Source organism: Lepisma saccharinum, chromosome 10, assembly GCF_977018435.1.
Source record: "Lepisma saccharinum chromosome 10, izLepSacc3.1, whole genome shotgun sequence".
Taxonomy (NCBI): Eukaryota; Metazoa; Arthropoda; class Insecta; order Zygentoma; family Lepismatidae; genus Lepisma; species Lepisma saccharinum.
In genome coordinates, this window is record NC_139238.1 from 20,344,526 (window position 1) to 20,364,679 (window position 20,154).

Sequence of the window (20,154 nt, forward strand, 5' to 3'; positions counted from 1 at the left end):
TTCCGATATTTGCACTTACTTCTTCTCCGGTCCAACACAGAAAGAAAAGACAGGTCCTGTCACGGTCGCCAATAAATGTTGGATCGAGAAATAAAAGACTCGCTGCTAATATCCTTTGGCTATATTCTCAAGAACATGTACAGAACACAGTAAAAAAACATGAAAATCTTCATACTTTTTCTGCGCGGGATGACAGTAATATAACACAGCATAGAACAAGGAAAATACTGCACAGGCTATTGCCCGGAAAACAGAGTAAACAATATTGCCAGGTGCCAACTCACATAATATCTAACAAGTACATTACAACTTTCTGAAGTTGATTGTTACAAGCTGCACAAGAAAATGTTGCCATCCGTCAATAGGTTTACCTAGTGTACGTGTCCCAAAGTTTCCTGTACTTCGTGACATCCTTATGTATTAGCATTATTTATTTTTTTAAATTGCATGAAGAATAATTAAAGAATGCAACTAGAATGTCATTTTCACTTATGGAGAATTATGTGGTAATTATAAAGTGTAGACTGCTTTGTCAGACTTGTTTTCTCCCATTCTTCTATCCTTGATATTTAGTTCTTTATTGTGTGTGAATAAAGAGATTGGAAGACTTGGATTTATTTTATTCATGAGTATATATCATCCCAACATGTATTATTTTACAGATCGAGAATGTCTTCTGTAAGTAATGGTCATTTTTACATTTTCTAGGATCTTAATTTTTAGGTATAGAAATAGTTTTCTCATGTTCTTAATTTTATAAGACTAGTTTTCTTCAAATGCAAATTGAATAGTGTCTTTGGCCTAATGGCTCACCCAAAAGGTGAATATCAGAATATCAACATTGTCTCCTAATATATTTTTCTCATTGTGTTTTGGAAATAACAGGAACATACAAGTGAGCCTTGAAAATATTAGGTGCTACCATATAGTGTACTGCCTTGTTTTAAAACAAGTTAAAATCTACTAGCATTCTTGGCTATAGTGTAAATTGATTCAGTAATTCTGTGTGAGAGGTTAGTACGGTGAAACACTCATATAATATTTTATATTTCTCGTCCATTGTGCATTTTCTTGTTTCAACTACTGTTAACATTATGCTGTTCCTTTCACAACCAAGTTCATGTCTGTGTTTGTATATTACAAATGTAGAGCTGTTGAAGTTTTAGGGTTGATTATTTTGCAGGAAATTGTATATATAATATATAAAAAACTAATGTACATGCACACTCCAAATGATGCTTGACATCCAGTGAAGAAAATCACTAAGGGATTATGCAAGGAAACATTGAATTATGTATAATTGAGTTGCATGTACACAGGAGAAAATGTGATCAATGGGGGGAGGGTTCTATATTTGATCATTAGATGAATGATCTGGAATTCTTGCATAAAATACCAGATCTTTGGGGAGGGACTTGCAATTTGATGAATGAATATTCGCTGACATATTCCTATGTCATGTCATTAACACCTCATTCAAGAAGAATCTTGAAACGTTTAGGGTGAAAATTTAATAATTAAGTTTGTTATGTATCTGACATAAAGATCTTTATTCTAATTTAAAATAAATCATGGCAGTTTTGGGGTCTGTTATGGACCAATAGTAGCACAATTCTAGGTCATGTTGCACATCCTTGATTTTTTCTTGGCCAGATTTTTTTCTCAATAGAATGTATTGGTGGTTTGATATTGTGCATCTGGATTTGTTAGTAGTAGTTTGTGAAATAGTTCTAAATTTTAGTTATGTCTGTCCTCTTTAATGCGCGTAATTTTTGTTACAGTACTATGTATGCCTTATGAAAACTTGTTTGAAATATGTATGCAGTTAAGGTTTGACTAGATATTGGGCAACGATAATATTCTACAAAATTATTTGTTTATAAATCCTCTTAACAGATTGAATGGTTTGGCTGGTAAATATAATTCTTATTCCACAAGCTTCCAGTACGTTGCAAATATCTAAAAACTTTATTAGGCTATATGTTAGTTGCGAGAGGAGTCTTGCCTGAACAAGATGCAGCATTCAGCATGTATATTTGAAAGGGCGCTTTGTTTGAAATTGTACATTCTGTGAATGTGCCAACGGAATATTTTGTCACTCGATCGGACTTTAGGGCTGATCCTAACAAATGTTAGTTGTAATTCCGACAGGACTTATTGAAATAATTCACTTGTAACGTTAACGATTGTCATCTTATTTTGATCCACTTTTGAAGACTTGCCTTTGGCCGCAGGAAATTTGACCTTATCGTATACTCCTTAATCTTCCAGTACCTGGTATTATAAACGCGAGTGTACAAATTGCATAAAACATTTGACCGAGCGTTTCGTAGTTGATTGCCAACGATAAGATATGCGCTGAATACATTAAATTGTAGTTTTATTAATTTTTATGCGTGTTGATTGAAACCAAACTTTTTTTTTTTTTTTGTAATCTGGCCAAGGGTGACGTGCAAATGTCCGCAAGGTTTTCGTACTTTTACCCCATTTTCGATTATTATTACAGAATGACTTTAATTTGCTTAGCTGTATTGATTTTAGTAAAATGCGTAATAATTTGTTAGCCATGTATTGAAACATTTATAGTATTTTGTTTAAAGAGAAAGGCAACGGTATAGTAATTGCCCCGGCTAATGCGAAACTTGTTAGTCACTTGTCATTTTTCCTTCGTCGCTCTCGTGAGATACGAAGATCGTTGGCGGGTTACGTTCAAGACGTTGAAAATCAAATTATTCGTGCAACTCATCTTTTCCTGCTCCACACACAAGTCTTGTACGAAAAGTATCCAAAATGTTGTTGTGCGTGAATAAACCAAGATCTTTAATAAAGATGGCGTCCCTGTATGAGCTCAAATTCTTCATTTTCTGTATTTTTGTGTGTGCTGCGGATATTAAAGAATTGTAAGGTGTTGACATACGTTGTGATGCAGTAAAGACAAAGGAGCTAGGTTGCTTTCTACAAGTATTTTCTTTGTATTCGAAGAAGGCTGAATGGCCTTGGGTGAACTTGGCCAGATCGTGATCAAAATGGCTTCGCGTTCTTCACAATGGCATTCGTGTATTATTTTGTAGCATTGATATTGTTTCGCGTAATATAGAATGTAAACTTCGTCGGTGATAACCGCCGTGAATATTTTAGGTAGTATTGTCAAGGTGCTTAATGTAGAGTAAGGGGATTGCCATATTAAGCTTATTAAAAGATATAAGTTATACAAATTCTCCTTTCTAGACGCTTTATTTCCCCTCTCTCCCCTCCCTTCTTGTATATGAGGGTTCCGTTTGCAAGCCCTGGCGTTGGCTTGAGTTAGCTCGGTTCGTGACGGCACGGAACCCCCAGGATACTGAGCGCGAATTGAGGTCCCAGAACTCGAGGCCGCGCAGCTATGCGTCTTATTGACCGGGCCGTCGTTTGGAGTTGAACACGAATCGTCACGGTTCGGTCGCTGCTCGTATCGGCCCAGGCGAAATGTAATGGTTTGCGGGTACGAGAAGGCGAGGGATTTCGACAATCGTCGCGCGTTGCTGATTCTTGCCCGCTCCGCTGCGTGTTGAGGGCGCTGCACTCCATCACCGTCGTCTAACACCATGTTGCCAAATGAATAAAAATTTATTTATGCATATTTTTTTTTTTTTTTGGAAGTCGAAAAAAATGTTGATTTCGTTTGGACAACGTATTCTGAGAGAACTTGCTTCGCACGTGTTGATTCGTTCGGTTATTTTTTTTTTTCGAAAGGAATTTGTGATACTTTTCTTAAGTTTCCGCCCCTTATTAGTAAGTTTCAAGAAAGCTAATTTCTGGTTGCGTATTGTTAATATATGTGCAAAAGTTACTTGTTAATGTTCGTTTTGCACCGCGGTCACAAGTTGCAACCATTCCAGCCATAAGTTTTACGCGTTAATTCTTAAATTTGTTGTCTTACGAGCAGCAAGACGCTCGTCTTCAGTAATATGTTTAAAGTAGTTTATTTCGATCCTGAGGACAGTAAGAAAGTGCATAAGAAAAGTAAGGCGCTATGTAGGTGTTAAGTCCGTTGCTTTTTACGAGTTATATCGGTAAGACAATCGACGTAGTTGAATATGCGCATAAGGCGGCGGGCATGCATTTTTTCCCTTTGTGTAGAACCGGCGACGCGCAACTCTGGCAACACCGCTTCGCGTCAGGCGCAGACGGAGTCCCTTCTTGGTCCGCAAAGTCCGCTATAAGGAAGCCATGTCGGACCACCGCTGGGGAACCCGGGAGGACGCAGTCTGGTGGCCGAACGAACAAAACCGTGAAGATGGCAGATCTCCTGCTCTGTTCCAGTACAAGATGCCAAACTTTCAGCAAAGTTCGTGTGCCGCCCCAGCTCCTTCGTGTATGCGTAGTTACGAAAACGAATATCGAGGTGTCGTCAGGCCCGATGGTTCGGCGGCGGTTGCGGCTGCGACGACGGGATGGTGGTATCCAGGGATGCAGGGTGGAATTCCAAACGTCCCCGCCCCTGTTATGGTACGTACCTCTTCAGTTTTTTCCTTTGTCTCGGTTCCGAGCAGATGTCAGGCATCTGTCAAGCTTAGCGTTACGCTACTTTTTTTTTTTTTTTCGTTGCAAAGCGGGGGATACCTCCCGTGCGTTTTGACAGAAATTCAGTTTTCATATTACGGGCTGCTTAATTAGTTATGAGCTTATGTTTTAGTGCCAAAAAAATCATTTTGTTAATAGGAAACTTGCTGCAGATGAATCAATTCATGACACCTTTGCGGCGATTCGTCGCTTCGCAATAAAAATGTTTTGTTTCAGAATCGATTTCTCCGCTCCCCTCCACTCGTCGCATTACCCATGCTGCCTTGGTATTATTTGTCAATGTTTTCAAACACTGCGTCGCAGTGTTTTCGTGTAGAGAAAAGTCGAGAATAAATGTTTGAGTGAGGCTGCAAAGGGTTTATTCCATTTGGTATTATATCTACTCGCGATCTGGCCTTTTGTTTGTCGCTATTCCGCCTCGGGCAGAAAAGCTTGATAATTCGAGCCGCGGGTAAGGTGTGCTTGGGATTCAACTCGGTTTTGTTCGGAGGGGATCGTGTTAAATCGCCGTGTGTGGAACTGGATTCTATATTATCACGAAATGGACGGAGCAGTCGACTAGCGAAATGCGGGTGAATTTTGTTTTCGATACCCACTGCAGCGAATGCCGATGAAATGTATATCGGTTGATCTGAGAATGATTCTACTGATATATTTGTACATGAATTTGATTATTTCAAGTTATTAACAATACGCGAAGAGCAAAAATGTATTTTATTTCATTTTATGAAGAAAAAAGTTAATAATATGCAGCATTTATTCCCGCAACGTTGAATAGTTGCTTCAGCATTGTGGAACTAGTTTCGTTCGGTTTAAACTCGGGTGTTGATCGGATTTCGGCAACAATAGAACTCATGATAAAGGAATGGAAACTATGACGTAATCATTGCAGATATTCTTTTCAGGTGCGTAAAATGAATGTGACGCGCGCTCATTGCTGTTGCAGTGGTATCGATGAAGATGTGGAATAGCGATTTATCATACTGCAGTATTTCCTGATTTATACTTTATAATGTTCATGTATTTTCTTTTAGCTGGTTTCGTTTAGCGAATTTAAGTTTTTCGCGCATTGTGGATTAGTCGCGATTAAACAGCCCGGGACTCCACCGTGAAGAAAGCTTTGATAAAATAAACTAATCATTTGGCGAAACCGGGAACATTAAATTTATATAGGCTTCTCAGTAATCGCATAACTCTGGCCTGTTTTTACGATGCTGCGAGAGTCAAGGGGAAATTATTGCAAATATATATTATGGGAAAATTAATGAAGGTCCGACTGCGAAATAAATTCTTAATTCTACCACGTCGCTTATTCCACGTAGTAGAGTGACTAAATACGTTGGAGTGCATTGTATTAGTTTTATGCCACGTGTAAAATGAACTCATTCGTGGGTTTTGTGCCGCAATTTCTAGTACTCCTAGATAACCTCAGTGGCAAAGTGGCTATCGTTGCGTGCTATGACAACAGTGGTCCCAGTTTCGAATCCTGGTGTGGGCATGGGTATCACTCAACCTCATCGTCGCGATTAGCCAAAAGTTGAAGAAACACGACGCTAAATAACAAGTGTGTAAGATTTCACTGCGATTTACATGACATATCCGCCGTGGCGGAGTGGTTAGCTCATCGCGCTACGACGCCAGGGGTCCCAGGTTCGAATCTCGGCCTGGGCGTGGATGTTTGCGAGTGTCCTTTCATCATGTCTTCACTCATCCCAATCTTCGCAAATTAGCCAAAAGTGGCACAAAAGGCGAGGAGTGACAGACAATTGGTCAAATTACGAGAAATTGCCGTAAAGAGCGAATGAAATATAGTTGGATGCACCAGAAGACTCACACAGGACCTCCCCGATGCAATAGTGTCGATGTTGTCCCCTTGTAATCAAACGTCCCCGGATTCGATACCTTGTGTACTCTCCTACTTATTGAATCACTCTTCAAACTGTAGGCCAGTTAGCTTATCTGTGCATAAAGTGGACTTCCAAAACCACAGTTTCGGAATACATTCTAGCCACCATAACTACGCGAGTCATATTTCCGCGCTCAAAAGGGAAGGGGGAATCGAGGGAAACCCGTAAATTTTATCTAACAGTCAGTCTCGTTTTGAAACAGATTTGTGAGGAAAGTACTTTTTGGAAGCCAGTGAGCTCGATGTAATTTCCAAGTCGTAGGAGAATATTGCAAAAATCATCGTTCTTTAAATTCTACCATTTGCATCAAGTTTTACTTTTTTAAATTCTTCAAAATCGGACCAGTTCTACAATAGAACACGCGAAAATTTTATTGCGAACCAATTAAGTGAGTAACTACATGGTCTAATAACACACTGCTGGATTTTGATGTCCGGTTTGGAGAGAAAAGGCGTTAAGGTTATGCGTAGGCCAGGAATCGAACCCGTGGCGTCGTAGCGCGATGTGCTAACCACGGGGCCGGCTGCCGGGGATTGATACTAAATTAATACCGTTTTAGGTGTGGGTGAAATGTATTAAAGTGGGTATGCCGAAGGATATTCGGCGCTACTAAAACGCGATTCCGAGAATTAATTCACCGCTTTATGTACAAGGTGTCACCATTTTGTCGAAGGCGGCGGCTATATATTCTCGATCGATAAAAAAACTTGATAGATATCAAGGAGTGGGAGCGTATCTGGACAAAACTTATGAAAAACATGCACGGATGAGACCAAATGCGTGATACAGTGAGGATTTGAACCTTGCGACTTCAGCCTGCCTGCATAATGTTTCCATTGCGTCCAATTTGTGTTCCGAAAGAAAGAAAATATAAATGCCAGACGTTACCGTGAATGTGTGCTGCGTGCCATATAACCAAGATAACATGCGTGTTCTCGAGGGCTTTTAACCTCTAAAGATGGAAACTTGTGTGCAATTTTGTCTGCGTTATGGTGAGCGACACACTGTTAGCCCTCTTGATTGCCACCCTGTTGTATAAATAGTTTTATTAGTAATGAAATATTTTGCGTGGGACCTATATCAGCGTATCGATTCGAAACACCTCGATGTAATTGGGCATCTCTCTGTGGCGTAGGGTTTAGCGCGATACGACGCAAGAGGTCCCGGGTTCGAATCTCGGCATGGCTGTTCTTAGTCATCAGTTTAATCATATCAGTACTCATCTTCGTCATGATTAGCCAAGTTTAGCAGAAAATTGACACTAAATAATGAAAACTCTGAGTAAGTTATGCTGCCGGCCATATTTTCTTAGGGATTAATTTAAACATCTAGGCAAAATGTTCTCGATTCACCGGTAACAAGAGGAAGATATAAGTAGTGTTGCTTGTATCTGACAAACTACTTTAGCTTGTGGTGACCCATCCGGAAATAATTTTTAGATGCGTGCTGATCGTGACGTATTTCAATCCTGTATTAAAACCCACACTTGCCTTAACAATTTCCAATAGCCATGAGTTGCGGGTTAATTCCAGCTGTCAATACCGGACCAACATTTTATGTTTTGATACCCCCTGGCTTTTTTAAAAATTCACCCGGTGTGGTGAATTATTGATTTAGCTTGTTATACCTAATTCTTGCGGCTATCTGCGAATGACATGGGGAAATTTCACACGCGTTTACCTGCACGTTCTTCCGACATTTAGCCAATAAGGAAAGTTTGTAATGGCGTTACTTTAGTGTCTTGCTATCGCCAGACGTCCGTTTATACAAAAATCACATTTCTAGTTCGTATTGATTATTGTGCAATTAGCAGCTTGCGTTTTTATTTCAATTCAAGACCTTCATATCGCGGAAAATGTAGTGATGAACATTTTATAAATCTATTTATATTCCGTTCGTAGTAAATATGCGTACTCTGTATCCTGGCATAGGTTAGGTGGGAGAACAGCATACGCTGAACCTGGCCCGCTAAATAGATATTTTGTTTATCGCAATCGTAAGGTCACACCAGGACAACTGCAAACATATGTATATTTTCGAGGGTTTATGCCCTTTTGTGAAGTAGGGATGAACAAATCAGGTTATCGGGCAATTTTCTATCACTCTTTGCATTATCCAGATCCAGCCAGTTTTATTGTTTATTCGTTTTACTGACTATCCAAATATTCTTTTAGTATTTCGCTATACGGATTTTATACATTCTGTTCGAAAACACTGCAAATTTGGATTTACTGTTTGAATTGCACATTGTATCTTTTTTTTTCAGCAAAATCGTGGAAGAATGCCCCGTGCAAAAGCAGATTCGAAACCTCGAGGGAGGATGACGGCGTATGCCTTCTTTGTGCAGACTTGCCGCGAGGAGCATAAGAAAAAGCACCCAGATGAAAACGTCGTTTTTGCCGAGTTCTCGAAGAAGTGTGCCGAGAGGTGGAAGGTAAGTTGAACAGAATTGATTATTTCAACCTCCGATCGTTATTTTTCGAATCTGGTATTTATATATAAATGTGTGTTGCTACCCGCAGAGCTTTGTATTGTGAAATATTTTCCCCCTCGTGCAGCTTTCTCTCAGCCAAGGCTCCGGAAGGAACAGTGTTGTCACATTGTGAAGAAAGAAAAATATCCCTTTCGCTCAAGTTTTCCCTCCATCTAAAGAAGCATTATGTTCGTTCACTCTATATGTACGGACATCTGAAATTAATCGCAAGCATGCTTATAGCCAACGTTATTTCTACCGGGCCAAATATCCCTGGTTAGATTCCTACTCGGACATGTTTTATCATCCATTACATAAGTTTATCCTTGTCAGTGGTGTGCCCAAGATTGCCAAAAGATGTGGTTACGTATATTTCTTAAGTAGTCTCTCTACATTTTGCCAAATTTCCTGCCTTTCATTTTTTTAAATAGGGAAACTGGGCAAAACGTATGAACCATATTAGAAAGACTAATAGAGGCTTATACTGATAAGTAAATGGAAAATGTGAATACGAATCTTCATATTTCCCTGGTTTATTTTTTCATATAATATCCCTTTTGGCTTAAAAATTCGATCAGAGTTTGCCTTCATGAGAACACTGCTCCAGAGTTGGATTCGTCGAGGCTACATGGGCGTTCTACATTCATCGTTGATATTTTAGAAAGCGAACGGCAACGCCGCTACTTGGGAAAACTGGTTTTGAGAATTGTTTCTGTGCGGCGGGGGCTATCGCTCTTGCTCGTTCCCGGATCTTCCCCCTCCATCTGCTTTCTTTCTCCCCTTCTGAATGCGCGCGCACAAGCTTCATTGTGTGGACGTTATGACGGCATGTGCCGCTTGCTTTCGAAACGTAACCATGAAGGGAGGGGGTTGAAAATGGTTTCCGCAATTTATTCTCCCTTCCCACAGAAATGGAACGTTACAACGCTATCTACTTTTAACACCTGCCTACATGGAAAGCTGCAGATGGTATTCGATTCAGGCTATTTGATTTACCCACCCAAACTTTAATTTTACGGTTGTAGCTAGTAAAAAAAAAAAAAAAAAAAATCGCAACTTGGAATAAAATGTGAGTTTTTCCCGCAACTAAAAGTTCTTCCCCATGCACTATTGAAGGAGCAAGTTTTTTTTTTGTATTTTTTCGGGGAGGTGGGGCACAAATATTTCGTATATTTGGAGGTTTTTCACTCATACATTTGTATTAAAGGCAAGAATGGTAGTCTGGGCCCATTTTAAGGGGTGATAACCATCCCAGAGTTCTTTAAAGTTTGAATATTTGGTATATGTTTGACACGGTCCCAACATCTGTCACTCGTTCATTTCATCACTTTTAACATTTGTACTTACCTATTCTGCATTGCGAAAGATTCTTCTAGGTGGTATTTTGCTTTTTTCACGAAAATAATTTCAATTTGTGACGTGAGTAATTATTGATCTTCCTTTTTTCGCTTCCACGATATGGCGAGACAGCTCGACTAGCATGGTAGATAATCAGTGGCAATGTTGCAACCTTGTCAACCGAAATATTCCATGAACCATTCATGAATAATTACTTACGTGAAATTTAGAAGATTTCACACTTCCGCATTGCACAATTAAATGGTTCAATCCTATTAATTTCAAAGATCCACTGTCTTCATTCACAAAAGGGTAAGGCGTTTGAGTGTGAAATCTTCTAAATTTCACGTAAGTAATTTTAAACTGCATTTACCGCAACCATCATGCATTCATGAATAGCCCCACAAACCATGCTCAGCAAGGTTAGGTTTGGTGAGGTTCCGAAACATTGACAGGGTTCTCATAGTGCAAGCAATGGAAGCGACAGCAATTTTGCGTCTGAAAGATATTGCTGTTGAAAATACATGATTTCCTGGTTGAAATAGATTCTATGATAAAAGAAAATACCTGCACTAACTTCTAAATGCAACAGAAACTAATTTCTGTAAGTAGTTTCTGGTGTGAAAATGAAGAAATCCGTTTGGACAAATAAATTATACGAGGGGATGTCAGAAAATAAGATTCCCAACTTTTTACTTTTTGCGTAACATTGAACTGAAATTTTAAACATCTTTTGGTGATGTCCCTTTTGAAAACCAAATACTTCATTGCACCTCATCTTGTATCCGTATCCACACACAGTGGAGTAGCAATTTTGAATATGAATTATTCAGGATGTAAGTGGAACTGAAATCTGAACAAACTACTGCCTTGTAGACTTTGCTCAACCAAGAGGCTGAAATATATCGAAAGATTTATATTAAGGAACCTTATTCTTTTTTACATCTTATACATCATAGTTCTTCTCTTATGATATTTGTTGCAAAAATCTGTTGAGGGGGGGGTGTCATTATACTTCCCTTCCAATGTCATAGAGGTATCAAGTTGCGCAATAGTAAAAGTCAGAGGTTTAGTAGGAGAACTTCAAAATGTAAAGACAATGTTGAAATTTGACTTGTCAATCTCATTCATGCTTTTTTTCAAGGGTGTTTAATTCCTTAATCATGTCTTAGTTTACTTCTGGCTGCCCAAGACATCAGCCAAGGAAAGTTTTTAAATGCTTACATGATACTATTCATATTCACCCACTGTCTCTCGGTTTTCTTTATCAAAGTCTACAATGACTGGCACATATGGAAGATTTTTTTGGCATTGAACCAGGCACGTATCTAGCAATATGTTTGGGGGGGGTCCGAACCATGTGTCCTTAAGAATAAAATTAAAATAATTGTATTAAATCAAATTAATACTTATTACAATACATAAATTAATATTACACAATTAGGTAAAAACTGTATAAGGATACTGAAATAACAGTGCATATTCATTATGCAGCTTACCTGTAGTTAAGATTGGAATATTTTACATAAAACAAGTGCCCTGGCAATGAAATTAATGTCAAATTGATGAATAATTGAATATTTATCGAATAACAAAAATTGTTACATGTAGTTAAAGACGTTCTTCCTGTCCTTCAAAGCTGTATGATCCCAATATAGTCCTTGTCTTCCAATATTAGTATATTTTTCATTATTTAATTATAGTACCTGATATGTCTTTCTGGGATGGGAGTTCCATACCCCCCTTAAATACGTCCTTGCATTGAACCTCAAATATGTGGAAAAATTGAAATTGGTGCACAGCGTCTAATTGCTGATTTATGTAATATGAAGTTAGGTTCCTGCCATATTACATTGAGGAATACAGTTTGATCCTTACATTGCAATTTAAACAATAATTTTATGAAAATTTAATTATAGTCTTGGAATGCTTTTCACCAAATGTCACTCGTGTGGAAATAAGTTTCGGTAATACTTATTGAAGCTGTGGTATAGTTATTTTTGTTTAATTCCAATCTTTTGTCTAGAACCTTACATTTTTTAATATTTTTTTAATTTTTTTTTTGTGAAATGTCTCTAACACTGGAATGCCCCAGTTGGAACTTCTCCTGGTGCTTAGTTCTGTTGCTTTACATTCAAGGGGTCAGTGTGAGAGTACAGTGCAATGGTTCGGATCCAACTTTAGATAATAGGTCCAGTTCCAATTAGCCTGTCTGAGCTCAAGTGTGAACTTATAACAAACTTGGATTTTTCTTCTCCAAGTATGCATGCAATTGTCTAACCTTCTTAACTTGTATTATTTCCCTCTAAAAAACACAATAAACAACTAAACTTTAGAATCTGGCATTTATTTTATTGGGTGTTCCTACTTTTACAATCTTGATGATTACTTACAAATAAAAATGTGAAACATGTATGCTAAGAAGTATGTAAAAAACTTTAATTGTGTACTTTTTTTTTTATGTACACCATGGGTCGAAAAACACTCTCAAATAAGTATGTAGTCCTGTGGGTGTTCTTGATATTTCTTTTCGAAGCTGATTCCATATCACAGTTCGAGAACCACTGACCTAGACAGATTTCTATTTTCTGAAGTAACTTTCTTGGAATTTTGTTCAAGAATAGTTTCCCTTGTAGTGTACAGCTGCTACAAACATAAAAACACAGTTTTTGTTGTAACATTTTGACAGTGTATCTTGTTAGTTACATTGTGGTAACATGGCAACTTTTTGCTCAAGGTTGAAAGCAGGAACAGAAGTATTGATAAATATGGAAATTTTGCAAATTTCAAAATTAACATCTGCTAAGATAACTTTTCCGAAGACACCCAAATGTCAACCTCCCTTCCATGTTGTATGCCCTGGACTGCATTTTGCAGATTAGCATTCACTAATTACACTCGGCCAGTATAATCGTCTGTTGGACACGATTGTCTGTTCAACTTCTCATCTTATCACCATTAATCTAATGTTTGCAATTAGCTGAAACTGGCATAAAGGCGAAGTAAAATAATCTAAATCAATCTGTTGGCATTTAAGTTGACTCACCTCTTAAACATGGCTCTTATTCAAGCAAGGTACATCTCAAAACTTAAGTTGATGGTGTCGCATTCAAGAAAATTACAGTCAGTAACTGTTGGAACACAAACTGAAACGTGCAATATGCTGGTAGTTTTTTACAAAATGTACAGCATTAAAGTTGTGGGACTCAAATATAATATTGCTACACTTCAGTTTTTTGTTCTTCATATATATGCATAAATATGGCAACAAAATAAGATGTGTGAAAATTTTTAGCTTTGTATTATTGTGAAGATGAGAATTTTGCTGATTACTTGGGTACTTAGATAAAACAAATTATTCATGTTTTGGAAATAAAAGATCCAGTATGTGTATGCAAATTAAAGTCTTGTTCTATTAAAACAAGTTAGTTTTAATAGGCATAAAGGACTTAAAACACCAAATCAATCCAATCCAAGAAAATAGTTTTAAATTGCTATAACACTTGTGTGGTTGGTTATTTTCATTAATGCATACCTATTTATACTGTTGTATTTTATTTCCAGCCAATTACAGTTTGTTATAATTGGATTTAATTTGTTCTCTAGACCATGTCAGACAAGGAAAAGAAGAGATTCCACGAGATGGCTGAGAAGGACAAGAAGCGATATGAATTAGAAATGCAGGATTACATTCCTCCCAAGGGGGAGAAGAGGGGAAAGAAGAGGAAGCACATGAAGGACCCAAATGCACCCAAAAGATCATTGTAAGCATCTTTTAATCATAAGAATCACTTTTGCTTAGAAATAATTCCCAAGATACTAATAGAAAGTCCTGAATCTGTATTGGCTTAGCTCTAGTTGTAATATTTGTCATATTCAGGGTATATTAGAGCACACTGGAGCCTATTCAAATTATTGGTTTGTGGTGAAACTTCATATAACCTGTGCTGTTAGCCCATAAGGGCCAGTACCTACTGAATTCCGGTCTCGTCCCACCTACTAGTTACAAAATGATCTGCTCGACGAACCTGCTACTCGTTCGTAGCTCTCCAATTTCCTCAATGGTTGGTGGCCATTGGTCCCAAAACAGGCTGAAATCTCAGGAAAAGTTAACACTTCCCCCAGGAGACTGAACCTGTGCTTGTCCTGTAGCTGGAGCCCAGCTTGCACCTTGAACTGCATGGTCATAGTGTGGGGTGAAACTTCATGTAGAGCTTGAAATCTAGTGTACAGTGAAAAACCTTCCCAGGAAATGCTTTATGAAACTATTGATCACACTGTTGTATCAGCTTTAACTCCAAATAGTTTTCTGTCTGACTTCTTATTGTTGACATTTCTGCCTGGTGCTAAAAAATTGACAATTTTTTTTGTACATAGGCATTTGCTTTAATGTGCCTTCAGAGCACTCAATACTTAAAACCGGTCGACCTGTTAGAAGATCCGAAATGTTTTGCTAAAATTGGTGGGAACCATGATAACTAGGATTTGAGTCTTACAACGAAGAACTTTTTATCGCCCGTGTTCAGTTTTGTTCTTTTATTTTGAGAATTTCAGTTTGCAGTTCTGTATTTTTGCCATTGTTTGAAATTAAAATGAAAAGTGTGATATATGCTGGATTGATAGAGTTCGAAGTATTTCTGTATGTGTAATTACAATGTTTTTGTTTGTTGTCTGTTCTAGTTCTCTCTGCTAGACACTGGGTGTATGGCAGAGAGGTTGACATAGTGTGCTAGAGAGAGAGAGAAGGTTCTAAATTCAAATCCAGAATAAGGCCTGGACATTTCAATTATTTCAATTTGCTATCATTACGCATGTGGTTCTCAATTGCATTTCTAGTGTATGCTTTTCAGTTCGTGGCTAGTTTTTGGATTTCCGGCATGACATAAATTTATCAGACAAAATTGTCATGAAAATTTTCACTGGTAGAAAATTAACTTGAAAATGTAAATCTTGAAGTTCAACCTCCTTTCAAGCTTCAAATATTATCATAAATAGGTTGTGATGCAAAGTAGCGTTTTAACCCCTTCAGTACTTTCCACATGTAACCTCTGGTGTCAAATTCTGATTGCATATTTTTATCACTAAGGAATTTGCGTCGACTTAATTTGTTCATATTTTCTTCAATAAATGCCATTTAAAGCATGGTAAAGTAGTGCTGTTTTTGAGTAACTGTGTATCCTGATGAAAATTGCTGGTTAATCTCTTAGCAATAAGTGTGTTGTTTAACTATGAAAGTGGAGTGTCTTGAGTGATTCTGAGATCTCCAGCAATGACAATGAATCCAATGTTCAACATTCACAGTGAGTTTGTAATTTACATGCAGCCAGTTGTTTTGTTTTTTTCCCCTCCAGGACTGTTCTGAAGGGGTTAATCATAAATAGCTTGATATCTTGCAGACTAAAGGGAGTATCTATCATAGCTATTGAGATTTACTGCATTTTCTTACTTCATCAACAGATTGAATTAAGCTTTTTTTTTTTTTTAGTCTGAACATTTGAAAGCATTGTCTCCTTTGCTTTTAAAATTAACCGTGCTGTATTTGTTTTAGGTCAGCATTCTTTTGGTTCTGTAATGATGAAAGGCCAAAAGTGAAAGCAGCCAACCCAGAATTTGGAGTTGGTGATATTGCAAAGGAACTAGGCAAACGGTGGTCAGATGCACAACCAGAAACGAAGTCTAAGTATGAAGCAATGGCAGAGAAAGATAAAGCTCGATATGACAGAGTAAGTACCAATTAACACTGATTTTTGTAATAACTTTTAATAGTATTTGCATTTCATAGTCTTGAACTAGGCTCTCTCGTCCCATGAATATAGATTTGGACAAGTGTTTGCTTCTCTGCGATTCTTTTTCCATCTTTCATTGCTTGTTTAAAACTTTATTAATTTTTGAGTCTAGTATTGATGGGTAGCATGGAAAATGAGACTTTTATCCTATTATTTGGGTACTTTTATAAACTTTGTCAAGAAAGTATAAATATGTCCCTTTTTAACAATAATACAATATGTTGACCAGTCTGAATTTCTGTAGATCCAAACAGTTGTGAATCAGAATGTTTATTGAAAAATTTACATTTTGACAATAGTGCTTGGTTTGGGCTTTTGTCATGGGATAATTGCATCACCATGCACAACTCTATGTTCCCTTCATAACAATTTCAAATTACAAACAGTATAGGTAATTTTTCCAAGCATGGAACAGCAAAAGGTCAGGGAACAAGCTAAAAATAATTGTATGAAAATTCCTCCTATAATCACTATAAAAGTTCTAATTTTGTATAAGTGAAATTTTAACAGTGCTCATTATTGTGGTGTGTTCTGTATTCAAAGGGTTATAGTGTTCAGTTGTTATTATTAACTTAGGACTTGTCAGTGTCATTTGAGTTAATATTTCAAATCAAGTGAAATTATATATCATGCAGAAAAACATTGTCCTTGCATACAAAATGAGCTCGTAATAACTTGTCAAAAAAAAATTTGAAAATTGCAGAGTAAACAGCTATACCAACTAAACTACCAGACTATGTTTCTGCTCGGTGTATACCACATCATCTTGTTAGCAACAGTCAGTTGTGGTTGTATTAGATATAACAAGAAATATTCATCGTCTAGCTTATGTGTATGTAGTTCAGATCGCTAAAAGTTGCATAAAAAGAAATTAACATTATTGAAAACCAAAAAAATTGATATTAGGTCCAGTTGATGAAAAGTAAAAGTTTCTTATTAATATTTTATGCATATTATTGTAAGTAGTAGTTTGCATAAATTTTCTTTGATACTGTCTACATAGTAGTGTTTACCAGGCAGTTACATGCCTTTACAGCCATGTTTTGGTTCAGGTTTCACTCTGCCTTGATTTTGTCACCTACTTTGCAGGAGGGTATTGGGTTTATCCAGAGTCGGTAAGAAAATGTATGTGCTGCCCTCCAACCTGTCAAAGGTTCAGATTAGTCGTCATGTTTGGCCACTCAAAATCATTGATATTGGTGGGGAAAATTCTGCCAATACTTCAGTATCAACTCTGAAGTTAGTTTTTATAAAATGTATGGATGTGTGTTAAAATGTACCTTTTTTTATCACAGGAAATGACAGCATATAAAAAGAAGCCAAAAGGTGCACCAATGCAGATGGCAGCTCCGGTCGTTATTAAGAAGCCTGAAAGTGAAGATGAAGAGGAAGAAGAAGATCAGGAAGATGGTGAAGAGGATGATGACGATGACGGAGAAGATGATGACTAATAAACTTTTGGTGGAAACGAGAGTGTGTGTGTGTGATGAAACTTTTTTTCATGTTGTGAAGAGAGCTGACACCATTCATCCCATTCATACCCATTGTACATAACTTGGGTTTCACTTCGTACTTATATACCAATGTTGGTTCCCAATGGACTAACTCCATAGACAGCAGTATGCTCACTAGAGCAGTCGGTTTAATACACTTTCGGTGATACAGTGATTTGAGAAAAATTGTTTTCACCACTCCGCGTTTACTTTGTCAGTTTGTAAAATATATATATATATATAGTATATATATCTTTCCTTCTGCTCAAGTTTTGCATGGATCGGCAAAAGGAATTAGGCCATGGGTTCCAAATTACTTGTGATGGCTGGCCACCACCAAAGCTCTCTTCAATCGTAAACTACTTCTTTCCTCTTACCACCACATCCCTCCCTTCTCGTTATGTTATGTCACCATAACATTTTTTCAGGAGATCAGGATTTTGCTGTATGTACGTATGTGTTCTTGTACCTGCTGCATGCTTTGGTGTTCGCCAGTATCTATTTCATGGTTCATTTTTTAATTATTCATGTGTACTTCTCATTAGTAAGGTGTTAACAAAATTCACTCTCATGCCAATGCAGAGCAGGTGTTTTAAAAAAAAAAAGTATATAAAAGATGCTGCCAGATGGTGCAAGTGTCGGGTGTTAACAGCGGTGCACCTAGACTTTTTTTGATGCACATGCTGTAGTCAACTGACTGAACCTGTTACCAACATAACAAATTATTATGGACAGGAAAGTGTGTCATTGACCTTTTTTTCAGTGCTGTTCCACAAGTTTATTTTTTTCATCAAAATTGTATTTTTCAACCAGGCTGTGTGCACCTGGGATGCGGTTCATCTTGTTCATAAAATTGAAATGGGTTTTCTTTATTGAACATTCCCCGATCTTTACAGTTTGCATGACAGTGCAATAATGGTAATAATAATAATTTGAAACAGTGTGGAAACATTGCGAGTAAATTTGTACAGTGGTAGCATATTTTACTGCTGGTTTGTGTTTAAACTGTTTTTAATTTAATACGGCACAGAATGTGTCGCAGAACAAGCACCATGTGAATTTCATGACAGATGCTCTGTTATTTTTAGGAAGAAAAAATAATTAGAAAAGGCAGTGTTTGTTTTGTATCTCATAGATTAAAAAAAATAAAAAAAACTTTTCAAAAAGAAGTTTTTAGAAAGTGTGAAAATTGTGACTTTTAATTTGTAATATTACCTTTCTAAGTGTATACAAAGCTACTTCTGGAAGCAGCTTAAATTTGCTGGTTGTGACACTTGTATTAATTGGCGGGAGGGCCTAGAAGCTAACCTTAAGGGTTTAAAACTGTCTAGCCAGTGCTGGTGTACGGGTATCAGAAATTATTGATTGGAATTTATTTACTCAGCAGCTAATGACTTGACTGGCATTTTAGTTTGCAAAATACCAGATTGCAGTAACTTTTTGATTACATAATGGATATTTTAATGTTGATATAATTTAATATTTTAAAGCAAAACTCAAATTGATGCATATAATTAGTGGAATACTTGCGTGCTGATGACATCACAATTTTAAAGCGTCAGTATCTGTGAGAATCTGTATGAATATAGATTATGGTTTTGGCTTAGCCTCTGTGGAACCTTGAAGATTTGTTTTTCAGGAGACTGTAGAATATATATATACAATTGATCCAGTAAAAGCATGCCAAATGGAATTCTGTGATACACTGTTGAACAGTTGCAGATAGATTACTAGATATCGCCTGAAACATGTGGATCTCTAGCACTTGCATCATCCATAGGAATGACAAATAAGTGACTGGTAGTAACACTGCTGATATACAACAAGTAACAAACATTTATTGACATCGATTTACATGTACGAGTACCATGTTTGTACATTTGGAAACTAGTGTCGTAGCATTGACAAACCTGTATTAACTTACAATTAGGTACCTCAAAACAGTTGTTGAAAATCACTGCCACCTACCTTGATGCAAACTTGACAGTGGCATATGAGATTTTTCTTGAGTTTTGCGAATCACATGTAGCGAGAATCCTGACAACTATTTCAGTGTCCTTGTCTAATGTGGTCTCTACAAGTGATTTGAGATATCCGTAGACAAATGTATTCAGGTTGGGTGACCTTGCAGGCCAGGGAATAGCCTCCTAGTAAGCAGGGAAGGTAACATGCAGATGGTTTTGGACAACCATTCTTCCATATCTTGGTATGCTGGCTCCTACCATATCTCCCAACTATTTTGTGATGTTGAGAATTTCATTAGTCCACTTTTCTTGTACCATTAAGTATTTCAATTGATTACTAGAGCGAGGTCTTCTCCAAAATTTGCCTTTCAACGTGGCATAATACTGGTCTTAATCTTTTCTATGCACAACAGAAGGTGGGCAGAATTCAATAAGAAACTAGTGTTATTTTCTTATGCATTGCAAGGTTAATGACTATAATATAGGACCGCTGACTGAAGGTTTGTTAAAATCTCAACACCGTAACTATACATTATACATGCAATATTCATGGTACCAAGAAGCAAAATGTTATATAATTTTCCTGCAATTTAAGTTAACAATATAGCTGCTACTTTCCACACAGTTGAA

General features: G+C 37.3%; 1 protein-coding gene across 2 annotated transcripts in view; it reads left to right on the forward strand.

Moving 5' to 3' along the window:
• Dsp1 (Dorsal switch protein 1) overlaps positions 1-18,749 on the forward strand; it is a 32,957-nt gene extending 14,208 nt beyond the window's left edge. Inside the window, exons 2-6 of one of the 2 annotated variants that reach the window (XM_083129630.1) lie at positions 663-678; positions 8,737-8,904; positions 13,888-14,045; positions 15,830-16,004; positions 17,363-18,749. In XM_083129630.1, coding sequence (XP_082985756.1) covers positions 670-678; positions 8,737-8,904; positions 13,888-14,045; positions 15,830-16,004; positions 17,363-17,518 — 666 coding nt within the window. In that variant the 5' untranslated portion in view covers positions 663-669 and the 3' untranslated portion in view covers positions 17,519-18,749. Of the gene's footprint in view, positions 1-662; positions 679-4,165; positions 4,489-8,736; positions 8,905-13,887; positions 14,046-15,829; positions 16,005-17,362 lie in introns of those variants that run through there. The other variant, XM_083129629.1, reaches the window with a different exon arrangement.
• Positions 18,750-20,154: the final 1,405 nt, after the last annotated feature.